This window comes from Triplophysa dalaica, chromosome 14 (genome assembly GCF_015846415.1).
Source record: "Triplophysa dalaica isolate WHDGS20190420 chromosome 14, ASM1584641v1, whole genome shotgun sequence".
Lineage (NCBI taxonomy): Eukaryota > Metazoa > Chordata > Actinopteri > Cypriniformes > Nemacheilidae > Triplophysa > Triplophysa dalaica.
Window position 1 is genome coordinate 15,475,826 of NC_079555.1, and position 25,675 is coordinate 15,501,500.

The 25,675-nt window shown below is 37.1% G+C and overlaps 3 protein-coding genes across 8 annotated transcripts in view; 1 reads left to right on the plus strand and 2 right to left on the minus strand.

The window, feature by feature from the left end:
* Positions 1 to 472: 472 nt before the first annotated feature.
* sertad3 (SERTA domain containing 3) lies at positions 473 to 2,886 on the minus strand. The gene is made up of 2 exons (XM_056766477.1): positions 2,751 to 2,886; positions 473 to 1,831 (listed from the first exon to the last, which is right to left on the minus strand). The coding sequence occupies exon 2, from the start codon at positions 1,827 to 1,829 to the stop codon at positions 1,035 to 1,037; it is 795 nt and encodes a 264-aa protein (XP_056622455.1). The 5' UTR covers positions 1,830 to 1,831; positions 2,751 to 2,886; the 3' UTR covers positions 473 to 1,034.
* A 1,445-nt stretch (positions 2,887 to 4,331) lies between these two features.
* blvrb (biliverdin reductase B) lies at positions 4,332 to 7,093 on the minus strand. The gene is made up of 5 exons (XM_056766252.1): positions 6,889 to 7,093; positions 5,426 to 5,587; positions 5,238 to 5,327; positions 4,996 to 5,127; positions 4,332 to 4,823 (listed from the first exon to the last, which is right to left on the minus strand). The coding sequence occupies exons 1-5, from the start codon at positions 6,971 to 6,973 to the stop codon at positions 4,669 to 4,671; spliced, it is 624 nt and encodes a 207-aa protein (XP_056622230.1). The 5' UTR covers positions 6,974 to 7,093; the 3' UTR covers positions 4,332 to 4,668.
* A 4,307-nt stretch (positions 7,094 to 11,400) lies between these two features.
* LOC130435766 (spectrin beta chain, non-erythrocytic 4-like) overlaps positions 11,401 to 25,675 on the plus strand; it is a 51,925-nt gene continuing 37,650 nt past the window's right edge. For all 6 annotated transcript variants that reach the window (XR_008908847.1, XM_056766593.1, XM_056766594.1 and 3 more), the window contains exons 1-9: positions 11,401 to 11,720; positions 18,327 to 18,494; positions 19,490 to 19,641; positions 20,111 to 20,284; positions 23,506 to 23,597; positions 23,808 to 23,888; positions 23,977 to 24,092; positions 24,192 to 24,304; positions 24,500 to 24,687. Coding sequence is in view for 5 of the 6 variants with exons in the window: in XM_056766593.1 (XP_056622571.1) it covers positions 18,350 to 18,494; positions 19,490 to 19,641; positions 20,111 to 20,284; positions 23,506 to 23,597; positions 23,808 to 23,888; positions 23,977 to 24,092; positions 24,192 to 24,304; positions 24,500 to 24,687 (1,061 nt within the window). In the remaining variant the exon portion in view is untranslated. The remainder of the gene's footprint in view (positions 11,721 to 18,326; positions 18,495 to 19,489; positions 19,642 to 20,110; positions 20,285 to 23,505; positions 23,598 to 23,807; positions 23,889 to 23,976; positions 24,093 to 24,191; positions 24,305 to 24,499; positions 24,688 to 25,675) is intronic.

Genomic DNA, 25,675 nt, shown 5'->3' on the forward strand with positions numbered 1-25,675 from the left:
TGTTTTTATCTGTTAAAGAGAAGTTTCGATTTATCTCATACATCCTCATTTTTATCTCTTCCGGAACCCCGCTGGGCTCTCCAAATAGATTAAAGAAACAAATCTAATAAACACATCTGAATGTAGATAAATGTACAGCTACCACTGCATTGAATTTCAAAACCCTTCTAGAAGTATCTCTAAATAACCCTCTCATCACTTGTGTAATGCTTGATTATTTAAGTAAGAATGTCTTATATTGTGAAACGTTTTGCTTTGATAAGGAATTTTATTTTTAGACAGAACAAATGAAGTTGAACAAAAACTTGTCTTTAGACAGTGTGGAGAGGTAAAAACATAATTCAACGCAATGTCAATTTCTCATCCGTTAACAAGTAAAACAAAAACATTTACTCTGCCTTCCTATGTTGATGACATTATAAAGCCAACTACAACGTTAGGTCTAAGGCAATTTATAATCTCAACTAGCATCAGAACGTGCTCTTCCCTATTTCTCAAATATACTCCATCCAGCCACTGGGTGTCACCAAATATCACTTTATTTCAAGAAGCATAGAATAGGATACAAAGAGAGGTTAATATTCATAATACAAGTATACAATGTCATTATTAGTAAGGATTGCATAGGCACCCACTTGTGTGTGTGTGTCGCAACAGCGCAAGCTATAAACATTATGCTTATGTAATGCACATAATAGTTTTTAACTACAATATTAACAATTTGATAACATTTGTTCACATAAATTCATTTTCTCTTTGAACACACAGTGATAACATGCAAACTACATTGACTATAGTGTATGGTATTTCAAACCCGGTTTAAAACCTTGCGATTTAACTTGATGAAAAGTGCATTATATCTTAAAGAACAATACTTTCAACATGTAACAAAAATACAGACACAATTTTCTATTGACTCCATCTCAAAACCTTCACAAAATGAACCATCTTAACATCCCATCTGAACTCCTCAGATGTTTTTTAATGCAAGAACGTAATAACCATTGGATTTGTATCAATGAACTGCAGAAGAATTAACTCTGTGGACACGTTCTCATCAGGATGTCCATAACATGCTCTATCTCATGAATTTCCCATGTGGGCTGACCGTGACAGATTGAAGATGAGGGAGAGTCTAAGGATGATGATTTGGACATTGATGGCAGACACTTGACCAGCTCGTCAGCATTAACAGAAAAACCTTGCAGAAAATTCACCTCTGGTTCAAACACGGTTGTATCAATGTCAAGAAGCAGTTTATCTAAAGCCACATCCTGAAGACCACTAGGATACATCATGTCTATTTTGCTGGATGGTGATATTATATCAGATGTTTTTTCAGTTCTCAAACCTGATTGTGTGGACTTTCCATCTCCTGTTACATTCTCAATAGAGCCAAGCGGAGTCCGCTGAGATACACAAGGTCCTGGACCACCCTCTATGACTGCATCTAGATCTTTGAGAATAGAAGAGATGGCTGAAGATAAAGAAAACTCATCCTCTGAAGACCAGGCCATGACCTCCTCATCTGTATGTGTATTCTGACTCATTAAAGTGGAACCTCTGGAAAAATCAGACTCCAGCTGCAATTCTGTGAAGGCTTGCGATTTTGGATTTCCGACTTCAGACAGGGACTCTACCTCGAACTGGACTTGCCGAAGTGTGTTGTGGATAAGGACAGAGCGTAATAAGCTTGGCTCCACTAAAGCCTGGTCACGGTGGAACTTATCCATGGAGATGTCCAACACAGACTGAAGCTGACTTTCCCAAACGGAACCGCCGGTCTCGTAATCCCCATGGATCTTACGCTTCTGTCCCTTAGCCACCATCTCTGCAAAACGGCAAGACCCAAATTGTAGGTTTTTGACACAGAAAGTATCAAAAGCAACATATACATTGCACAATATATACACTGTTATTTAAAATATATGTAGTTTACTGCACGATAATCAAGTAGAAACTACACTTTATTACTGGTGTTTTTGTATTTTAAAGCATATTTTTCTATAGTCTATTAAGTAAATGGGCACATTAATAAGGGTCCATATTTCACATAAATGGGCATATGAAAATTAAAATATTCTATTGTTCTGTGAAGAGCCTTCCCGTTTCAGTTTGTTGGGTATTATTGTCTGGTTTGTGCAATTTAATTCACAGAAATCCTACTAAGTATGTTGTCTCTGAAAACGTGCGTCCTTTTTGTCACATCCATAACACAATTTTTCCACTTTTTAAAAAGAAAACTGGTGCAGAGTGATGTCTGGACTCTGTCATCAGGGGTTTAGTAAAATATAAACAGATTGTTATATTGGTAATAAATGCATACCCTAGTATAAGTTATTTTATTTACAATCATCAACATTTATGTGCATTTCAAAGCATTGATAACTTGACGTGTCGTTAAAATGAGCAAATTTGCACGCAAAATAAAATCCAAACGATTGAAACCAAAATGTCTGTATAGCAACTTGGGTAATTTAACGTTAATTGAATGTTTATCTTTTCAATATCTCAGTCGTGACATACAACTTAGTAGATCTCAAAATAATATCTGGCTTCCAGAAGAGCGATTGACTACACTTTATTACTAAACATAACCACAATTATTAAAATATGATTAGGCATATTAGCCATTTTCTGAGTAAACTTGCTGTGTAAACAGAAGTCAATGCGTTAGCTTAGCGAGTTAACTGTTCTCGCCGTTTAAAGTTTTAAAGTCTGTAGCATGTGTTGGATGCGATTTAACTCACCTATGTTTGTAGACTAACTGCAAAAAACGACGTGAATTCGTCACTTTAAAGATTCATTTGACTTCTATAATTACACCTCCAAAGTTTCGGTCGATGAATCCGTTTGCTGGAATTTTACTCCCGCCAGTGATTCAATCTGTTCTGACGTCACCGCGCGATGGGACTTCTGGGTGTTGTAGTTGCATAGGCGGACCCTGCAGAATCTTAAAGGGGTCATATGACACGGCTAAAACGAATATTATCATCTGTTTTAGATGTAATGCAATGTGTATACACGATTTAAGATTCAGAAACGCTGTATTTTCCACATATCGTGCATGTTTGTATCTCCTCTTTGCATGGGCGCCGTAAAGGGGTGGAAGGTTAGGACGATTCTAAGGGCCAAGGCTGATTTAAGGCCCAGAAGAGCAGACCCCCTTTTTATTTTCATATTTGTAGGGGGCCCAGAAATTTTGGTTTCCATAGGGCCTAGAATTTCTGGCAGCACCCCTGCCTCTTTGTCCCGCCTCTCGGAAAAGCTCAGATTTTTTACAAAGCTCATCGCTCTGAAAAGCGAGGAGTGCTATGATTGGCCAGTTAACCAGTGCGTAGTGATTGGTCGAATACTGCGAGCGTGTGATGGAAATGTAATGCCTCTTACCATATTTGGAACATCAGGTTCCAAATTGTACAGACAGTTACGTCCACCTTACTTGCGTATACATTTGGACGGTCTTAGGCCCCGTTTACATTGCAGGGCTTGATGCTCAATTCAGATTTTTGCTTATATTTGTAGACTTGCCAAATCATTTGAAACATCGCGCATGCGTGAGCGCGGGCTATTAAGCCAAGAATACTCTCTAGTCATGATGGATGAACACGAAATGTGCTTGATGTTAGCTCTGCGACATATGACAAGTTCGCCAAACATTAAATAGATTTTTAGGAGGAGGAAAAGAGCCATCATTGCAGACTGCGCATATGCATTGTTTGTTTAATCAAATTGTTAAATGTCTTTGATTTAACCGCATCCACACGTTCTTCCTCCTGATCATTCGTCATAAAACTGCGGACAAGTACCAAATTGTCACCGTTTTAATTACATATACCGCAATGCCTCAGAAAATCCGATCTGCCTGTTTACATGACAATTGACAAATATCTGATTTATTTTCACATATGAATGAGGCCTGAAACTGATCTCGAAATATCCGAATGCATGCATTTTTTTCCTGTTTACACTTTGGGGGGTCATATCCGATCTGTGTCACATTGGAGCAAAAAATCGAAATTGGGTCACATTTAACTGCAAGTGTAAACGGAGCCTTAGTCAAATCATACCAAGAACTGACGTGGGGGTGTGGTTACACGAGGCGTTTTAGGCAGGTCTGGGTGAGCATTCGTTTTTAGATAGAATGCATGTTTTGTTCAGACACTTACATTTTTGCAATTTTACGTGTCTAATACCAAACACCAATATATAACACACCAAAGACACAGAAAAACACGTGTTCGCACCATATGACCCCTTTTACATCAAAATAAGCGTTTGTTCATCCCGAAAAGCTTAAAAAAGCTTAAAAAATGTACCACTCTGTAAACTGTTGAGAATGCCTGACTTTATTTAACAAGATTAGAAATTACTTCAACATTGTCAGACCAGTAATGTTTCTTAAGGCAAATCAAAAAAATATAAATTCTCTAAACAACAAATATTTTTTCTGTAACTACAAAATAGCAAAAATTGGCAGAACTTGTTGCAGAACGCTATCCTTTTATCTTAATCAAGTAAGTAAAGTAATTCATTATTCAAGTATCTTAAAATCTTACATGTTTGAGGAAGTTAATGATTAACTATAAGTAAATTTATTGCTGGTCAGCGTTTATGTAAAAAAATCTTAATGATCAGAGGGTGCATTCAAACAAAGGACTGGATAGATTAGCTATATTCTCCACAAACTCCAATTGTTTTTCCATCCCATTCAGAAGTGGAAAGACACTTGACAAATAAATGGCCCAGGTCATGTTTGGAGATAACTCTCCCTTTCAACATGTTCTCAGTCACCGTGTATTTCTCTGTTAGTGGTTTGTCATCTGAAAAGACAACATAAACAGGCATAAGCAAACTGACAGAAGCAATGACCAATATCTTCATATTTATTAAAATATGTTTTGTGGATATACTGTCCTGGTAGCATAAAGAAAATAAATAGCAAATCAATTCAAGTAAATAGTTCTCTCGCAGTATGCATTTAGTGACAATTACCAGCAATGTGTGGAGGCATGACTGCTACATAGTCCAGTCCTGATTCTTTTAAAACAGCGTGCATTCGGTCATGATCTTCAGTGACTGGCACAAGGCGAGGAGGAACTTTGGAGCGATCCCACAGCAGAAATGCTTAAAAAGTTAATGCAACAAAAGATTGTTACTTTAAAATAGTGCCCATACCGGCATGCACACTTGTGGGGTAGAAATATTCTCTGAAAAAACACACCATGCATTCATACCTGACATGCATGCAACAACTTTGCGTATTCCGCGGCCCTTCATGACCTCCAGTATGTTCCGTGTTCCCTCAGACATCATTGTTGTAGGATCAATTAATACAAATTTAAAAGAACAAGTAAATAAGATGCATTGCTTGGTAGAGTATGTACATTCATATCGCAATATCATTGGGTTTATATCAACTCACTAAGATCATTCCTTGTCCCCAATATTATGATGACTGCATCCTGACCCTCCAAAGTCTTCTTAACATCATCTTTGTTCAGAACATCTCCTACTACCACCCTGGAAGCCTTATGGTCTGCTGGAAGCCTAGCCGGGTCTCTCACCAGCACGGTCACATTGTAACCTGGAACAGTAACAAGCTTAGAACTGGAACAATGGTTAAAACTGCAGCTATGGGGGATTTTCTTGCATGTCATTATGTGATGACTTCAGATGGACCAGACATCGATGGAAAATTGATTAAGGAGGTAACAAGTGATCATCACATGTACAGTACTGTAAAGCAGTGGTTCTCAAACTTTTCGTTGTAAGGCCCCCTTTGTGTAGGGTGCACCCCCAAAAGAATATTAATAATCTCAACCTTAGAATTTGAATTAAACCAAAGACATATTCAGATTTTCAATTCTGTAACATCAATTATTGTGGTCTTGTTTTTATGATGTTTGATTGCCAAAAAATATTATACTTTTCTATATGTCATAAAATTCCACAAAACCTGTGGCCCCCCCGGATCTATCTTGGGCCCCCCCGGGGGTAAACACTGTAAAGCATCACATAAACGCCATTTAGTGCTATGGTAGTTCCTGATACTGACTTAACACAAAAAGTACACTGAATTCAGACAAAGTAAAGGCAAACTGACCAAGACCACCCTCTCCTGCACCCTCTGGATAAAAGACAGATAAGGGGCTTTTTTTCTTATCTTTAAAACTGCATCATTTTCCTTATGACTCAGCAAAACTTTTTTTGCCTAACTATGAAATTTTGCAAACGCCTAGTGATCTAAATGCACTATAGAGGAAATGAGCGAAAAATCTAAAGTAAGTAAAGTAACCTTTAAATGAGCACTCAAAAGAAAATCAAAAGCTAGCACTCTTACAATTCATATCTGGACATACATGACTAAATGCATGTCTTACAACCTTTTTAACCTTTGAACCAACATTTTTAACACTAAAAAGCACTTACAAGCTTAACCTCTGATATCTGCTATGCTGAAATAAAATATCTGTAAAACTGTTAACGTTAACGAAATGAAAGCAACTCTAAATTGTGTAGTTGTTAAGAATACAGAGAGTGTAACGTCACGTCCAGAGCTATTATACAATAGTTATAATCTGCAACATTAAGTAAACATAACTTTATTGGCCAGTAAAATAAATATATGTTCCATTTCTTCAACTATTTTATAAAATTTCATAGATATACTATCATTCTAAAATGTACATAATAATTATGAAAAGTATGTAAATAGGATGATTTTGTCCTTGCAGAGCTAGTTGAACGTCACAAAACATTTTTTAACAACAAGGTCATCTGTATGCTAGTTTAAGGTCATTCTTTGCATTAAATATTGTGACACAAAGAAGAAAAGAAATGACATAACCACAATACTCCAGATATCATTGTGTAAGAGTCTACTACCTGAGGACACTGCGATCGGTAAGGTCGCTAACCCTGTCATTCCCGTGCTGCCGAAAATCGCCACATTTTTAATAGCATCAGACATGTCGGCGAGTAGAAAAGCTCGGGTTCAGTATCACTGGTAGAAGAGACTTTATTCTGAAATCTGACAGGATGTCTGACAATCCTGCTCTCCTGCGTTTAATGTCAACGCTGTCATGTGAGTAGTAACGCCTCTTTCAGGAAAACCAGACCGTTGAATAACAGAGTTACGACACTCACATAGACGTCTATGGAAGTATTTTAATGACATCGGTCTTTGAAGCGGAAAAGCATGTTGAATTGTCACTAATCAAAAATATATATGTTACATTACCAGTGCTTGCATGTTTAGAGTCTGCGATTCAACATGGTTGTACAATTAAGCTGTAAATATTTACACACAGTTTCACCATTTAAAATTTAATAATCAATTCACCTTTTAAATTTCATTGAAAAATATTGTCTTGGTGAAACGAGATCTATATATGGGTGTTGTCAGCATAACAGTGATAACAGAGGGAGCTGTGTCCCCGTATAATGGGTCCCAACGATGTTGTATAGATGGAAAAAAGCAGCAGTCCAAGCATTTATCCATAAGGGACCCCACTGATCATGTGGGGAGCAGTGGACACCTTGAAGGATCTGCCGGAGAGGTAGGTACTTTTAATAAAGTGTTGGATATACAGAAATGCGGTGGACCCCTGAATATGAACGGAAAAAAGCACAAAATGGCACAATAAGAATTTTAGGATGTTTTGCAGTATATCTCACATAATACCAGAACCAACATCGAAAGGAAAACAATAACGCAAGTTAGGTATAGGTGTCTTTATTGCAGTATACCAGTTTGTTTTTGTTAATTCGTCCATATAATTGGCTTTAATTGGCTTTATTTATTTATGTTGGAGAGAAAGATGGTCTTAAAACCAAGATGCTTTGATTTGGATAAGTATGAGTGTAACATTGTTTTTTCTGTTTGTTAGTACCAAGATATGTTGTTGTTTTGTTTTAGAAGAGAGCAAAAGCGTGTTTTACTCGCTTACTCTACGTTGAATAGACTAACATTTAATCCACGGGTCACATGCTTTCAGAACCGTAGAGTACGATCTGTACGGATCACAGATCTGTGATCTGTTTCACCACTATACCGCAGGAGTTGTTTGTCCGTTTAGAGCTGCTGTAAAAAAAAATGGCGGCGAATTCAATGTATGAAGGCCCGCTCTGTATGTAAATGAACAGCTTATTCTAAGGTATTAAAGACATAACCGTTCATTATGTAAGATCTTTATACACCTCTGAAGAAATAGTTTTGTATATTATGTTGCCTTTCTGTCAATAGATCCTCTTATAAACCTAGTATTGTTCCTTTAGGTTATACATTTATATTTTAGCAATTACGTTTTAAAGATATTTATATTGTAGATTATTTTACGTTCTGATAAAAATAGTTCATGGATTGTTTTTACATCTGTTTGCACTACTATTTCAGTTACTACTTTTGTCTGTTTAAAATGTGTATTTGTTGCTATTTCTCCTATTTAGTTTTATACGAAAATGGAACGTTTTATTTGAATTTAAATGTTAAGTTTATTATGATGGTGTTATGTAACTAATGTATTGCTTTAAAATCTTGTTGTCTTGTTTCTAGCACATTTAATCATATACCATTGCATGTGTCATTCAAATAGCTGCATGCAATTAGCTTATTTTATTAAAAAAAACTCAATACACAGTATGGTTCATTAATTCACTGTAACAAATACAAATTTTCTCATCCCCGAAACTAAAACCATTATTTGATGACTTAAGAAATTACCTTTTGCGTGTATATGATACGCATGTGTTTTGCATGCACTTTTCGTATACATACCTACTTAACCCACACCCTTTTAACCAAGGGGGTAATACGTGCATATCACGTAGACGTAAAAAGCAATGAATGCGTATAAATAGCAAGCCAAATACAAGCAGAAACTTGTACTATAGATAGGCAGTACTAAGAGATCAGTTAGGATATTTAAATAATTAAATTAATATTATAAATATATGACTAGTCTACTGATTCCAGGCCACATGGAATTGTCTCTGTGCTCCATGTCCATTCCGGGGGTGATAGTGGTGAACTAAGTTGCCAATACAAGGGTCAATATATTTTTTCTTGATGATACATAAGTAGATATCTATGATAACAAATAAATTCACTTATTCAAGCATATGAGTGGATCTGCATTTCTTGCTTTGGTCTTCTTCAGAACCGACTTGCATTACCTTCTGGTGTATTGGTGAGGCAGCAGGTAAATATCATGCATTGGCGGAATAGTCCCTCTATCGCTTCTGCTGGGATACCTGGATGTGAAAATTTGAATTTCAAGCCAAATTTTAATCACAGAAACTGTGGAAGTGAATTTTCAAACCAAAATAATACGGACAAAATTGTCTGTCGAAAAGATTGTATTTTAAAACATGTCGAATTTTTTAATGAAATTTAAAAGGTGAATTTTGATCATTGAATCTTTAAATGGTGAAACTGTGTGTGAAATGTTTCCATTTGAAAAACCCACAGCATACATTTGCAACAATGTTAAACAGCAGAACCTTTAAATGCAGAGACTGTTAAAACTATGCATTTTTTCAATAAGTGCTATTCATCGCGTCTTTTTGCTTTAAGCCCGTTTTTCACTATTTTACTTCCATTGACATCCGTTGGAAGAATGGAATTCGGAAATAACTTGTGTCATAAAGAGTTCCAAACACTGCACTGAAGCCCATTAATTTCAATGTCTTGAAACGGAAGTTGGGAAAATGTTTAGGTTAATACATTTTAACAATTGGTGGACATATCATATAGTCATATAACTTACATTCTTAGATCTTATATTCATGTTACTGCCCAGACAAAATGCTTTTATAAGTACAGTCACATTGTATTCAGTGAAAACAATGTGCTAAAAATTAGCAAATATAGTTGCTGTTATGTGTCCCGCTAAAACCATTTAAGTAAGTTGACCACGGATTTGTTTGGAAGTATTGAGGGCTCCATGAACCATATGACCACACGGCGGCGAGATCGAGTGTCGTAACTCTCATATTCAACGGCTTTGAGAAAAACTGAGCGCGCGTTTACCCTCCCGCCCACCATCACCGCCCTGGATCTGATCTCGGTTTACTGTTGTTGCTACGTATCTATGATTGACTTGTAAACTGCCCAATCACAGACAGTTCTAGCGGGGGCACTGCGTGTCACTCAACGAAGCTCCTCCCAACGTTACTCTTTGGTTACAAAACAATATCATTATCTAACCTTAAGCAAAGACTATGCCTGAAATAATAATTTCTACTAAATATTTACTTATAATGACTCTTGTTAAATATTCAGATCCACTCTAAAACAGTAAATCACAAATAACAAAAAGTATGGCTAATGTCAGATTTATCCACACAGTTCAGCAGTCCCAAAACCTAGCAGTAATAAAAAAGATAAATATAAAACAACAATATTCTACAGCAGTGACTCTCAAACTGGGGCCTAGATGGATCCAGGGGGACCACAGATTTTGTGGCATTTATAGAATAAGATCCTGCATTTTATGCAATCAAACGTCAGAAAAATTAGACCACGAACCAAAAGAATTGATCAATCAAAGATTGTTCCAGCACTGTATACCTGAAGATGTTTTTGGTCTAAGTTTAAGATTATAAGTCTTTATTTGGTCAGACCGCAAGAGATGCATCCTTAACAAAAGGGGGCCTTACACAAAAAGTTTAAGAAATACTGTTCTACAGCAAAGCATTTCTGTTTCAACCAAAGATGTACTGTACAGTATAGCCCAATGCCCGGCGGTGCAGCTTTAATGCATTTTGTGTGAATGTATTGTTTGCCATTAGAAAACAATTGAATGAAGTTCCTTTAAAATTAAAAAACTACTTGCAATAACAAAATTTGTTACTTTAAAAAAATGCTGTAAGCCCATAGGCATGGGGCTTCTTTCAATTGGTTTTGCCATTAAACACATAAAGATGTGGTTGAAAGAGTGTTTTGTAGTTTTTGTAGAATCTTTTATAATATTTTTTTTGCTATGAGAACTAGCAGAGCAAAGGAGCACAACAAATATACTTTTTGTCAAACAAAACAAAGATAGTTAACACATTGGACGTTAACAAATATACATTTACCTCATGGGGACCACTAGCAAAATGTATCATTATTATAATTTGTCCATACCAAAATATTGAAACAGTAAACGTAAAAGCAAAGGTATAAAAGTCATTTTTGTTTTGTGTGGAAAATGAGGGAGCTATTTAAAACCCTGCAGTTTAAACACTAGAAGTCTGTGAAATGCCTTTATTGATATAACAGGTTTTATTTTGTGTTTATATGCGTGTGCGCCTGTATGTGTGCGTGCGCGTGAGAGTCTGTCTGTGGCATCCCCACCATACTGCTGCTGAATCTCCTCCACGTTCTTGAGAGAGCAGGGAGAGGGAGTGCGCGCGTATCCGGTGCACGGGATATCCGACTACACCGGTTATCTGAACGAGCAAGCAAATCTTCCCTCATACACATATTTCAACGTCATGTGTGTGATATCACCGTTGGAGGCAGTGTACTGACCGGTGTCATCGAGCGGACCGAGCGGCGTTTTGCGTCATATATTCACATCTAATAACATCTGAACGCTGACTCGAGTATGCCCGAGAAAAGAGACAGCGGAACGATGAATCCATCCCGTGATTATTGATACATCGCGTGAGAAGATTTTTTTACGCCATTTGCTCTGTGGCATAAACATTCATCCTTGGGAGTGGGTGTACAGGTAAGGACGCATTGAACTGCATTTGAGAACCGCGAGACACATTGTTGCAATCTCCGTTGATTCTCGCTGTGGAGAATGCAGTGACCGGCCTGTATGGCCACATTGCTACTGCAGTCTTTCTGGGCCGTGTCTTCTATGGATGATATTTATTTGTGACTCGTTTTAGCATGCATTAGGGTGGAGAGCTTTTTTCAAATGTCATGGTTGGTGAAGAAAGCTATGGTTTTATATCTTCCTGCGGCGTATTTGCACCATTGGAATACATTGAGGAAAGTTGTAAGTGGGCATTGAAAGATGCCAGGCCTGTGTTACACGTCCAATAAGCCAAATGAAACAGAAGATTTGATAGGTGACAGAAACATCGAAAATGGGTTTTTGTGAACACGCTCGTGAGAATAAAAGACGCGTAATGTAAAGGGCGATCGTAATATTGGTCAGCAACGCGGTATGCGGTAAAGGCAGTAAAATACATCAGTCATGCTAACTGCACTTACACAGCTATAATCTGAATAGTGCCAACACTGATAATGTCACAGAAATGACAGGCGGTGTAATGTCTTTGTAAAACACCTTAATACGAAACATTCGCAATCATTGCATGACTTGCAGCATTACAGAAATGGTTTAAAAGTCTGATTGTGTAATTTCCAAATACTTGGAACTGAGAGGAAGGACGTGTGATTTTAAGGTGAAATGCAATGAGTATCATTTTATTTACATAATTTGCATTACTTGAGTTCTCCGTGTTCTTTTTCTTTTGCAACAGCACTTGCATATTTCACTCTTAACAATCTTTACCAGTGACAAAAGATTACAAGGTTGTATTACAGAAATGGATTGAGTTGGACCTGGCGTGACGTCATAGCAGCACCGCTGTCCGTGGTACTGACGTCCACTGTCGCACATTTCAATCAGATCAAGTTGTTCTTACGAAACTGGTATAATTGCAAGAGCTGTAATCTGACACTATGTGCACATAATTGTTGTAGTAATGCATTAGAGCTTTAAATTAGTTAAAAAATTTTTTTTTTATTTTATTGTTTTTAATGAATGGACGTATGTCCAATTTATTATTATTAATATCCTAATTATTAGCAAGTATTTTTATGGCATTTATTCTCCGATTGAAATAAAATAAACTCAAGCTATATACAGTATATAGAAGAGAAATAAGGCACAAGTCCCCGGCCCCGGGTTTGACGTCCTTCATGTTAATACAGCATGGCATGATCTTCCTCAGGTCCCCTTCTTTTGAAGCACTGGATCACTTTTGTATTTGCCTGAAAGCAACCTTACAGCCCCGAAAGAAGGATCAGCGTCTGATCTATATCTGTCCTATTTGAGTTTAACCAAACAAAGAATGTCCTTTCTAAAGGGCAATAAGAGAAACTGTTCTAGAGGAGGGAGATTTTTGTGCCAGATTATCTTAGTCTAGCCTTTCTGTCTCTCTGTCTCATTTGCTTGACTTTTAAGATAAGATTTGGCAACATGATGTTTTACACCCCACTTTGCTGGATTTCAAAACCAGGTGGTATTAGTGTAGGTTTTCTGCATTGGGAGGTTCAATACTGCAGCATGAGAAACAAAATGCTAATTTCTGTTGTACAAGCTGTGGGAGGATTTGACTGAACTGTACTTGCAGCCATGAAGCATTATATCTACCCGTTTGACGTTTTTAGAAGTGACAAATCTCTGATGTAGTCAACTACATTTATTTTTCTTTGACAAACTGTATAAATCTAGGAGATTGTAAAGGCCAAATAGACGAGTTTCTTAGCTTTGTAAGTGATGCTGAGATTTATTGACCATCCTCTACTTTGAGTGCTGCCCAGAGCACAGCCATAGTCGTATAATAATGAACTGGTCTCTGCTACAGACAGTAACAAAATAAAGACCACAGTCCAAACTTTTCATCATTTAACCTCCTCTAAAGTTAAACAGACTTTTGACATATTTACTCAATCAGATCTGCAACACATCAATAAGAATGACTGATTTAGCAATAAACCTCAGTGGAAAAATGACCTGAATTATATGTACAGTATATGCCTCTGGTCTTTGGAGGCAATCATCTACTATACCAATAATACAGTTTACATGTGTGGTGGTGTTTCTTCAGACTGGTTGTGAAATGTGGAGTTAATTCTGAATGTGTGAATGCCTGAAGTCCAAGGGCACTCTCACAGCTGTGTTTGTTTGTCAGTGAGAAACACATCATCCACATCTTGCATTCAGAGTCTTGTCATATGCATGGACACCAGGTGCTGTAAGAATAAAGCCCCGGTGGGCTAAGTAAGGACAAGGGAGAGTCTTTAATGAGGTCACCTGTTGGTATCAGAGTAATGGGAATAGTATATTATATCTGATGCAGTGCAGTATATAAAGGTTGTCCATTATGAATATTTGTTAAAGACACATTTGGGGCTTTTAGTCCATTTGAGACCATAAGTGTTTAAGTGTATACTCTTAAAGGTTGACCAAATTGACATTTTAGCAGATGACCTCACATTTAAAATTGGGAATTGACACCTTATCACTTTTGGGAAATTGTCTAAAGATATCGATGATCTTGTTTGCAGGGACGTAGACATATTTTTGTACAATGAAATGCTCTGTAGTGCCATTTTTTGTAAAAGTGCTCTTTTAAATTAGAACATCCCCTCCCCCTTAAATTATAAAGACCACCTGCCTCTGCCTATCAATAGCATGTTGCAAATGCTATTGGCTTAGCGCATCTTTGTGATACGGTTGCTTGTCCTTTCCTTGACAAACTGTCAATTGGTTGCAAATTTGATGATATTTGCTCAATCGTGCTCTGACATGTAGCACGATTGTGCTCCTGGCGACCCGAGTTCGAATCCCGACTCGAGGTCCATTCCAGATCCCACCCCCTTCTCTATCGCGCACTGTACTTTAAAAATAAACGGCATTAAAGAAAAAAAATCTTAAATAAAGGCAAAAAATTATACGTTACACACCGCTTCCTATTGCAGTAGGAAATACATTAACCTAGGACATTTTGCCTGTCAAATAATTTTACAGGGTCTAAAAAGCAGATGTACATACAGATAATATATGTGACCCTTATTAAGGGTCAATTTTTCTAAATAAGCTTTCTATTGATATATGATTTGTTAGGATCTGGCAGAACAACAACTGTTTACGAAGCTGGAATCTGAGGGTGCAAAAAAAGCAAAATATTGAGGAATTTGTTAATTATAGGCACTGTTGCAGGTCATCCACAAGTTTTTATACATTTACGGCAGGAAGTTTATAAAATATCTTCATGGAACATGATCTTTACTTAATATCCTAAAGATTTTTGGCATAAAAGAAAAATCTGTAATTTTTACCCTTACCCTGTATTTTTGGCGATTACTTAAATTGTTTCTGTGCTACATAAGACTGGTTTTGTTGTCCAGGGTCACATATATGGATTTAGCCATTGCAGTATCATTAATTCCAATAAAATCTATAGATAAATTATTATGCCATAATCTGGATAATGATGGTTTCTTCATCAAATTCATCAATTGTAAATGTTGTAGAACATCAAAGGGTCTCTCTCTGGTGTGTTGAGACATAGAACACCAAATGAAAGATTTAAACCGTGGTTTCTTCCGTGTCATCCCACTCCTTCTCCGAAGAGGGTGCGAATAATGGTACAGTGATTTCTCACTAGAGATCTCAGCTATGTGTTTTGGTTGAGAAGAATGAGTTCATGAAGATTTGTGGGTGTATTATTTCAGAAAGTGCGAGCACTAGCCTATTTCTAGGTCACATTTTATTATTAAGTGTTTTTACACAGCAAAACGTTATTCCAGAACAACATTCTTACTCAGAAATCAAAAGCAAATACTGGTTTCTGTTTCTGTTCTTTTCAACTTAAAAAAATATGTTACCCGGCTGCCTTAAAAGTTTTAGTTAATTCAACATTAAATATGTTAACTAATATTTTTAACTTTAGGTTTATTTCTTATATAGCACATTTCTACTGCCACAAGGACAGCCCAAAGTGCTGTACAATATATCCAATAACCATAAAACAAGAAATATAACAAAAACAAAATGAAAACACATCCCACAGTTCCCCATACAACCTGAGACATAATAAAATACAATAAAACATTACGAGTGTTACATCCCACTTAAACATACTCAAAACGCCACAATACTTTTCCAAAGCACTCTTAATCAGGATCAAACGCCACACTAAGGAATTGCTTTGTCACAGCAGATTTAAAGGCAGGTTAAGTTGAATAAAAACATTTTTTAAGACAGCCTTAAGTTTAAACAGCAAATCGTTTAACAGTAGTTCACCCAAATATGAAAATTCTGTCATCATTAACTTGCGCTCATTTCAAACCTTTATGACTTTCTTTCACAGAACACAAAAGAAGATATTTTGAGAAAAGCTGGTCACCGAAACAGGACTGGCACCATGGTTTTGTGTGTGAACACAAAACCAATGCATGTGCAATTCAAAATTCTTGACATCTTCTTCTTTTGTGTTCTGCTAAAGAAAGAAAGTCATACAGGGTTGAAATGACAAGAGGGTGAGTAACTTAAGACAGAATTATTTTAACTTGTTTATTGAAGGTTAAGGTGCCTACAGTACACAAATTTCGAGATTACCTTTTATTATTATTGTAGACTAATGGATTGTCTAATGCTGAGACCCAATTTCCAAAGAATTTGTTTAATGCGATATAAAAACGTTCATATTACACCTTGCAGTTGCACTTTAAATGTTCGTATTTACCTATATATAGATGTTCACTCTTTGGTGATAGTTAAATGGCCCATCTCGTCCACTTGTCTTCTGTCTCATGTCTGTGTAAGAGTATTTATTGTTTCTTCTAAAAATACCTTTGAATGTAGCTAGTGTCTATTTTTAGTATATCTGATTTGTTACTGTAATACTCTCACAAATCAAATGATATAACAAAAGAATGGCCCAAGTGCATGCAGAGAATTACCTGCAGATTTTTACCGTTTGAGAAAATGGGGAAAATTCTACATCGCTAAAAGAAACTAATTTCATTTGGCATTAAATACTGTACATCCCATTAAATTCTGTACCTCCCCATTAAAAATCACAAACCATGAAGAATCTAGAAATGTTTATTTTTCAACATATCAACCAAATTGTTGTTTCACTAAAACAATGAAGAAAGTCTAATATTTCTTGTGTGTGTGTGTTTTAAATTGTGGGGGTTGGGGCAGTGAGATTTGGGGTTTATGAGTACTGGGGGAAGGGAGCAGTCTGTATCTGTGTGCTTCATTCTCTCCACACAATAATAACTGACATATCTATGAAAGTGTGAGAAAAAAAGTGCACACCACAGCTCATGCCTTTCGAACGGTATCTGTGTTTGTTTATTGCTATGAGAACAGTAATTGTAATAATGGAAACTCACAAAAATAACACATGTGCTAAACAGCACAAACATGATGCTCGAGTTGTTCCCTGGCAGAAAGCGTAATGGGGGATGGGGTGAGGGATTGGCCTCCTAAATCTCTGAGAAATGAATTCATACTAAATTCATTTATGGAGACTGTAGAGAAAGAAATGATTTCTCTCTCATGGTGCCGTTGTTCAGTATCCCTGTAAAAAGGTCACGTGAAGTCACCCTAACATGAAGCTACAGGACTTCTTTAAGGGTCAAGCAGCATTTCTTTGTTTTATTTTAACAGTAATATCTGGCTCAAAAAACAGTTTTGATCCTGGATGGTATTTGCTCAATACTGTGCTTTGGATGAGATAATAAAACATGTTCACCATACCACTACATAACTGTAGGGACAGTTCACCCAGAAATGTATCATTTATAGATAATTTACTCATCCTCTTGTCATTTCAAAGCTGTATGACTTTGTTCTGCAGATATTTTGAAGAATGTTAGTGACCAAACAATGACTGTATCCATTCAGTTTCTATGGTACCGACACAAAACCAATGCAAGTCAAAAGGCACCACTGTTGTTCGGTTACCAACATTCTTCAAATTATCTTGTTTTGTTTTCTGCAGGAAAAAGAAATTCATTTATAGGTTTAAAATAACAAATGATGTAAATGATGACAGAATTTTCATTTTTGGGTGAACTATCCCTAACACTGCTCAACCTTTACTCAGATTTTTCAGTACTTCCAGAAAGTCTGTGCCACTTGGAAGATATTTGGCAATTGTCAATTTGACAGAAGTCACAGAATATCTTTGCTTCAGGCTATGAATCTATCCAATTGGATTAAAACATTTTTTTATATTTTGGACGATTTTAGAACAGCAGTGTATAGATCTCCAAATGTGCAGCGCATGGCTTGTTTTTATACCCTGTACATGTCAGGGACGGTATCTTTTAGCAGATAACTGGCACTAAATTAATTAGCTAAATGAACATAAATGAACATTTTAACTTAAAATTTTATTAATATGCACTACATTTTTTTTATTGTGCAGCTAATCATTTCAAAGACAAAAAAGCCCCATTGGGTACACAGTTCACCTTTAAGGCAGAAGTACTACACTAAAATAGGGAAACAAACTTTTTTTTAAACAAGTCAAGTCCAAATATAACGTGTACCACTCACTCTTTATATGTATAGGGCTGCTTGAAGAAGCAGACGCAATGGCCAATGCCTCAACAGATCTGGACAATGCTGAGGCCCAGAGACAACTCAACAACAACAATAGGCCTGCAAGCACAGGATTCTGGGAAACAGAGACCACCAGTGCCAAACTTTTCGAGTGCTCCCGCATCAAAGCACTAGCAGGTGAGCAAACAAAAATACACAAATATTCAAAGTTTGGTTTCTGTATTTTGTTATTTATTCAGGTTGTTGTAGAAGGTCAGGTAGAATTTTATTAAAGCTTTGGTTTTGTTTCGATAGACATTGATTAAACATAATACTATACACTATAAGGTTCATGATACAATAGTAGACCAATATTTTAAACAAAATAAAAAGTCAAATTTAAAGAACAGATTTATTTCCAAAACATGAACAATTTCCAAAATAAATAAAAACAACAAAATGAATTGGCAACATTTACTGTATGGTTTAATCAGAGCCATTGAGAGTGAGAGTCGCGTCAACTCCGTTGACTCCAATGGAACAGTTTTTTCACAGCAATGGTGGTTCATGAAGTCTCTCATTAGTTCCCGGTAGTTACTAGAAACGCATGAAGCTGCGGCTCAGCAGACCAAATGAGGTAAACTTCTACCCATTAAAAGCCCCAAGTCATTTAATGAATAACAAATTAAAGACATTAAGCATTTGAAGAGAAAACAACTTTCTGGAACTTTCTGAAGGCTCCATGAATCACGTGGCATGCAAAAATTTTGAACTTCCGTTGGCGCAACTCTCTCAATGGCTCTGGGTTTAATTGAACCTCCTTATTATGTAAATTAATTTAAAAAATGACTAAATTTACAAAACATTAAATAAAAATAAGGAAAGGAATGATGAAAGTAAAACCCCAAAACAAAGCTGCCTAAATCATGTTTAAAAAAAATATATACATATATATATATATATATATATATATATATATATAATTAAAATCATTAAAACATTATGTATCTTGATGAAACTCAACCTATAGGATTACACAGACGTCATTGACATCTACAAAATCATCATAATTGTGTCACCACTTATCGTTACACTCCTAGTGTCCTTTCAATATTGTGAGTGACCACATTTTGCACATTCCGTGTATATATAAGCATACAACATTTCTATTGTGTTTTCTTCCTACGAATCAGATGAGAGGGACGCAGTACAGAAAAAGACCTTCACTAAGTGGGTGAACTCTCACCTGGCCACCGTGTCCTGTCGTATCTCTGACCTCTATAATGACCTGAGAGACGGCTACATGCTCATCAGACTGCTGGAGGTGTTGTCTGGAGAACTGCTGGTAGGTTCTCTGCCCAGAAACACTGTAGTGAATTGTCCTTGATGTATTTGAAAAAGCCCTGTTGAAATGAACAGCTTCACCAGAATAGTGGTCCAGCATTTGTGTAGTTAACATTGTGGTTATGCTGGGCTATTTGCACAATGTTTAGCGAAAACAGACAGTATAGTTTTGAATATGGATGGTATAGGTGAGATGAAGGAGAATTTGACACAATCAATAATACAATGAAGTGACATAACATTATTTTGTAAAACAGAATTTAAAGTCTTGATAACCCTTTTTCCACCCAGACGTTTGACTGGTAATGTTGTAAATTCATAGTTTTTTGACGTCTTATAATCACAAAACAGATTTTGTTCGAGATTTAGTTTTGTTGAGAATTTGCTTCGATTTTTAATTGTCTGTCCTGGGACTAATATTGAAGTTAAGTTTCTTTATTTCTCATTGAACAATGTGTTCTTGTTCTAAGCCGCGGCCCACGAGAGGCAGGATGAGAATCCACTGTTTGGAGAATGTTGACAAGGCTCTTCAGTTCCTCAAAGAACAAAGGGTTCATCTGGAAAACGTTGGTTCTCATGACATAGTTGATGGAAACCACCGGCTCACTCTCGGTCTCATCTGGACCATCATCCTGCGCTTCCAGGTAAGAACTACTTCAACTTTCAGCACTCATGACCAACAAAAGCACTGTAAAAACATGAACAAAAATGACTCGAGATGTTCATATGTCAGGTCATGTTGTTTTGTCAAAGAGCAACCTCTGTGGTCATTGTCTAGTACTGGATTTATGTGGAACAGGTCTGGTGTGTAAAGAGAAGGTCATGTTTTGACACTGTTGGGGGTGTTTGATCTCCGTCTGCTCTTTATGTGCCCTGTTGAGTGTCTGATCCTTGACTGTGTGCGTTTGTGTAATGGCTGTGTGACTATTTGCCAAAGATGGGCCTCCAAATCATTGGGAATGTGTTTGGCAAAATGTTGGGTCTCATTTCTCTTCTTCATCCTTTGATTTTATAATCTTCAAATCTCAGAACTTCAGAATTCCAAACAGCAGCATATTACATGGTCTTCTCTTTCCATCTAAAGACCCTCTTTGCCTGTAACTACAAAGCAACACAGAACAGGTCCTGGTTTATATCATGTGTCATCTCTCGACTACCTCAGTAAAGCAGTGACAGGTTACCCAGAATGCCATTTGGCCGCCGTCCAGTAAGCAGCACTGTGATGGGGTGGGAAAGTTGATGCTCTTGTGGATTCTGGACGCAGGGACTGTGAGAGAGGTGGAGTGTCACTCGATCCAGCAAATTTGCTGGAGAGATCTCGGGGTGGAGCTCTGGTGTCATTCACGCTCACCTTTTCTCCGCCATCCCCTTTTTCTCCTTTTACTTGGTCATTTTCTTCCCTTCTTTGATTTATAATCGTAGCCATTATAGTCATTCTGAAGAGCGCCTCATTCATCGAGATTCCTCTTTGTATGCTGTCTCCGGAAAATCTGTCTCCTCGCTTTCGTTATCTCCTTTCCTGCCCTCCCCATCCTGATCTCTGTTGGAGTTTACTCTGCCCCGTCAGCAGGTAAGATCTGACCACTGCAGCAGCCGAACAGACAGAGATAGAGAGAAGGAGAGAGAACGTAGGAAGATGGGCAAAGATGGAGAAGAAGCTGGAAGGCAAAAGGAACAAACCATTGAAAGTTTAGCATCTTGTAGGCCAAAAATGTTACACGGATGTAAATGTTGAAAGATTCAATGTAGAATTTAAGAAACGGTTTCAGCTTTTTTATGTGGGCTGATTGTTTTGTATTATAAATTAGTTGTAAGTGTTTATACCTCCCTCCATCTTCATCTTGGAAAGCACTGCACTTCTGTAAAATACCCTTGAAAGTTAGTAGTGTTCAGTGAGGCAGTACATATTGATCACGTATCGATTCCAAGATATTCAATACGTTGAACGATCTTGAGAGACTCAGGGGGTGCTGTAGTTTTGTTTTATGCTCACTAAAGTGTGTGCATGGTTTCACATTGGAGTTATTTTTGTGCAATTGCTGTCATATGTGATGCGTTGAGGTTCAACACAGTTTGACATGTGGCCTGGTAATGGTAATACAATGGACCAATTAGGAAGCCACACCGACAATTATTGGGATAATGGCACGGGAGAGAACCCAAGCGCAGGCAGCAGTGTAGACGAGAATTACAGAAACTGTATTTAAACAAAACAAAGACCCTCGATGGGGTAAAACCAAACAAACAAGATAACAGGAGAGGACTAATCAACACTAAACTGAGCTAACATCACATATGTAAACTGAACTTAAACACTTACTAGGATAAAACAGGAACTAGAAAAACAAGAACAATGAGGACAGGCAATAACTCCAAGAAACTAGACAAGAGGTTCAAGCAAGCCTCTAAGGTACATGTAAAGCTAGGACTACGAGGTACATACACAGCAAGGATCACGAAGTACACACAATGAACCAGCACAGGCCAATGAAACAAGAGAGGTATAAATAGGGGAACAAACACAGGATAATTAATAGGGGACAGGTGACACAGATGAAACACTAAGGGAAAGCTAACGAGACAGAAAGGGCGGGAACAGACGAGACTCGGGGAGAGAGTATGGAAGGCCAAAAGGCCAAAAACTTCTCTCCCCACATAAAACAGGGAATTCTGTTTTGGTTCTGCCTCAAGACCAAGAATTAGCCAAACATGATAGGCAGAACCGTGACACACAATAGCATCAGTCTTTGTCATTTTGATAGCTATCCCTCATGTAACTTTTAAAGGAGAGGTTTTTCGAATGGTTTCACTAGATGTTAAATAAGTCTCTCGTGTCCCCAAGGTGTGTTGGTAAAGTTTTAGCTAAAAAAACACCACAGATCATTTAATATACCATGCGCTACATGCCCACTTTTGCATGTGAGGACAAACGCGCTGTTTTGGTGTGTGTGTCTCTTTAAATGCAAGAGAGCTGCTAGTCTCCGCCCCCTTTTGAGCAGAAAGTGCTGTGTGAGCCTGTGCTTCCAGCGACAAAACAATAAAGTATGGTCACATAAAGCGAAGTGAGAAACAAGTTCTCGTCTTTGAACACCAAACACATGTTTTCTATGAGCAAACCTATTTCCCCCGGGGCCATTCTCGAAGCCCCTTCGGTCCCTTTTGGGAGAGAGAACCAAGTTGCGTGTTTACAAACCAATCACACAGTTTTCTGAAGTGAAGACACTCAAGACAAACGCATCGCTATTTTTTCTTAATCAAATTAACGTTACACAGAACAATCCTGTCGCATGTTTACAAGCCACACACATTGCTTTCTAATAATGAACGGACAAACGTGTCACAGTGACATTTTATCTACTTTTAAGTTACTGCAGTACCTAGGGTTTTACTTAAAAAATACCGGTACTTACAATGTCTTTATTTGCAGCTTTGCCTCGCTCAGTGTGGATTTCAATTTCAATTGAAAACTAAATAAATCCATCGCTCTCTTGTCTCCCGTAAGGCTGGGAACAATGTACTGTGCAGCCAACAACAGAACAGTTCGTAAGCTTTGCTACTTTTGCATGGTGTTGGAACTTCACACATGTGAAAACAATGTACCATGCCTACTTTACACTAATTAAAGATTCTTTAAATCTTCTTTTGAACATTTCTGTTATAACGTTTAATTGTTAGCAGCATGCAGATGAAGTGGTTCAACCTGAGGAAATTATTCACAATTTATCGGCTATGATATATCAGCCTAAGTTTTATTATCGGCAGATACCGATAACATTGAAAAATAACCATTTATCGGCCGATACCGATAGGGCCGATAATTTATCGTGCAACCCTAATCTGTTTCAATGTGATTGCTTGCTTACAGATCCAGGTGATTAAGATCGAGACAGAGGACAACAGAGAAACACGTTCAGCTAAAGATGCGTTACTGCTTTGGTGTCAGATGAAAACAGCAGGGTAAGACTTAAAACATCTATAGATCCTTCACAAAATCGGAAGCTCAGTTTGTTTCATTTCTTTACTCTTTGTAGAGGCCTACATGAATGTTAAATGAATGTTACATTTTAAGCCTTTTTGGAAAAAAGCATCTGTTAGATAAATAAATGTAAAATCATCTTCTTTTTAAGATTGAGATGTTTATATGCTTTTCCATATATTTTGTCCCAGGTACCCTGAGGTCAATATTCACAACTTCACCACCTGCTGGAGGGACGGCCTGGCTTTCAACGCTCTCATTCACAGACACAGGTTTGCGCTGATACACCATACACACTTCACTCTTTCAAAACATTGCTGGTTGTTCATGTTTCTTGACCAAATATTTGCTGCTTTACAGACCTGATTTAATAGAATTCCACAAATTGACCAGATCCAATGCAACACACAACCTCCAGCAAGCCTTCAACACAGCTGAGCAGAGTCTTGGACTCACCAAACTTTTAGACCCTGAAGGTAACAAACGTCAACTGTTATTAAAAAAATAAAAAAATAAAAATCTAAGAAAGTTCCTAAACTGTGAACCTTCAAACATCATTTTCCGTCTCAATCCAGATGTAAACACAGAGAATCCAGATGAGAAGTCCATCATCACTTATGTAGTATCCTACTACCACTACTTCTCCAAAATGAAGGCACTTATTGTAGAAGGGAAGAGGATTGGAAAGGTGAGCGGAGTTTTACATACATTGATTTGGTATTAACACTACTTTTGATATTATCCAACTCTGCAAGAAAATTCAAATGCGCTCCACCTCTAGAACAATAGGTGGCAGTCCGTTGGATTTATTGAATGTTTGACAAGAGGTTTAAAACCTTCTTGTCAAACGTGTAATCTCATAAACTGTTTTGACTTTTTCTAGGTATTGGATAATGCTATAGAAGCAGAGAAGATAATCCGGCGGTATGAGGCTTTATCCTCTGATTTATTGGAGTGGATTGAGAGAACCATCGGTATCATTAGCAACCAAAAGTTTGCTAACTCGCTATCTGGAGTCCAGCAACAGCTTCAAGCATTCACCACCTACTGCACCATCGAGAAACCCATCAAGTAAGTGAGAAGAAACGAAATAGTGGAAACATTGACAGGAGTGTCATGTTATTATTGTGTTGCTTGTCCATGGATGTCTAAACACAATTAAATGTGACCCTGTACGACAAAACCAGTCTTAGGGGTCAATTTTTCGAAATTGAGATTTTTACAAAATCTCAAAACTAAATAAATACGCTTTCTGTTGATGTATGGGTTGTTAGAATAGGAGAATATCTGGCTGAGATACAACCGTTTAAAACACTGTGGCAGGCCATCCACTCAGAAAAATAAAGTTTTTCTATATTTAAGGTGGGAAATTTACAAAATATTTTCATGGGACATGACCTTTACCAAATATCCTAATGATTTTTGGCTTAAAAGAAGAATCGATAATTTATTAACAATGTATTTTTGTCTTTTACTAAAAATGTTTCCGTGCTACTTAAGAGTGGTTTTGTGATCCAGGGTCACAAATACTAATACGACTAAAATTAAACATGCAATACAAGAGAAAGTGTATATAATTTGCTACCGTGTGTAATGCGTCATGAAGAACGTGAATGATTATAAAGGTTTAGTGGCTCACTTTAGGAACACCTGTGATTTCTGATAGAGTTTTCATGCATGATTTTATTCGTTCTGCCTTCGTAGACGGGATGAATACAGCCGTTTTCTATCTCACACATAATATTGTACCCTCCTACAGCCTGCTGATATTTATTGGTGTGATGTTATGTGTGTTTTATCATTTACTCATTGTAAATGATAATTTACAAATCTGCATGACTTTCTTCTTCAGAATATGAAATAAGCTATTTCGAAAAATGTTGATAAACAAATTACATTGAACCCCATTAACTTCCATTGTAAGGCCACAAAACTGAGACACAAAATATCTCTTGTGTTCCACAGAAGTAAGAGTCTTATACAGGTTGTGAATAACAGGAGGGTGAATAAAAAATGAGGGAATTTTTATTTTCGGTGAACAAGCTTATGTGATTATTGG

Bases quoted from the DNA above. Each gene is read 5' to 3' on its own strand.
- sertad3 (XM_056766477.1), bottom strand. From the start codon at position 1,829: ATGGTGGCTAAGGGACAGAAGCGTAAGATCCATGGGGATTACGAGACC.
- blvrb (XM_056766252.1), bottom strand. From the start codon at position 6,973: ATGTCTGATGCTATTAAAAATGTGGCGATTTTCGGCAGCACGGGAATG. The intron at 5,328-5,425 runs GTGAGTTGATAT...TTGTATTAATTG, and splicing joins GGGGACAAGGAATGATCTTA to ATCCTACAACAATGATGTCT. The intron at 4,824-4,995 runs GTAATTGTCACT...TTGTCTTTTCAG, and splicing joins CATGCCTCCACACATTGCTG to ATGACAAACCACTAACAGAG.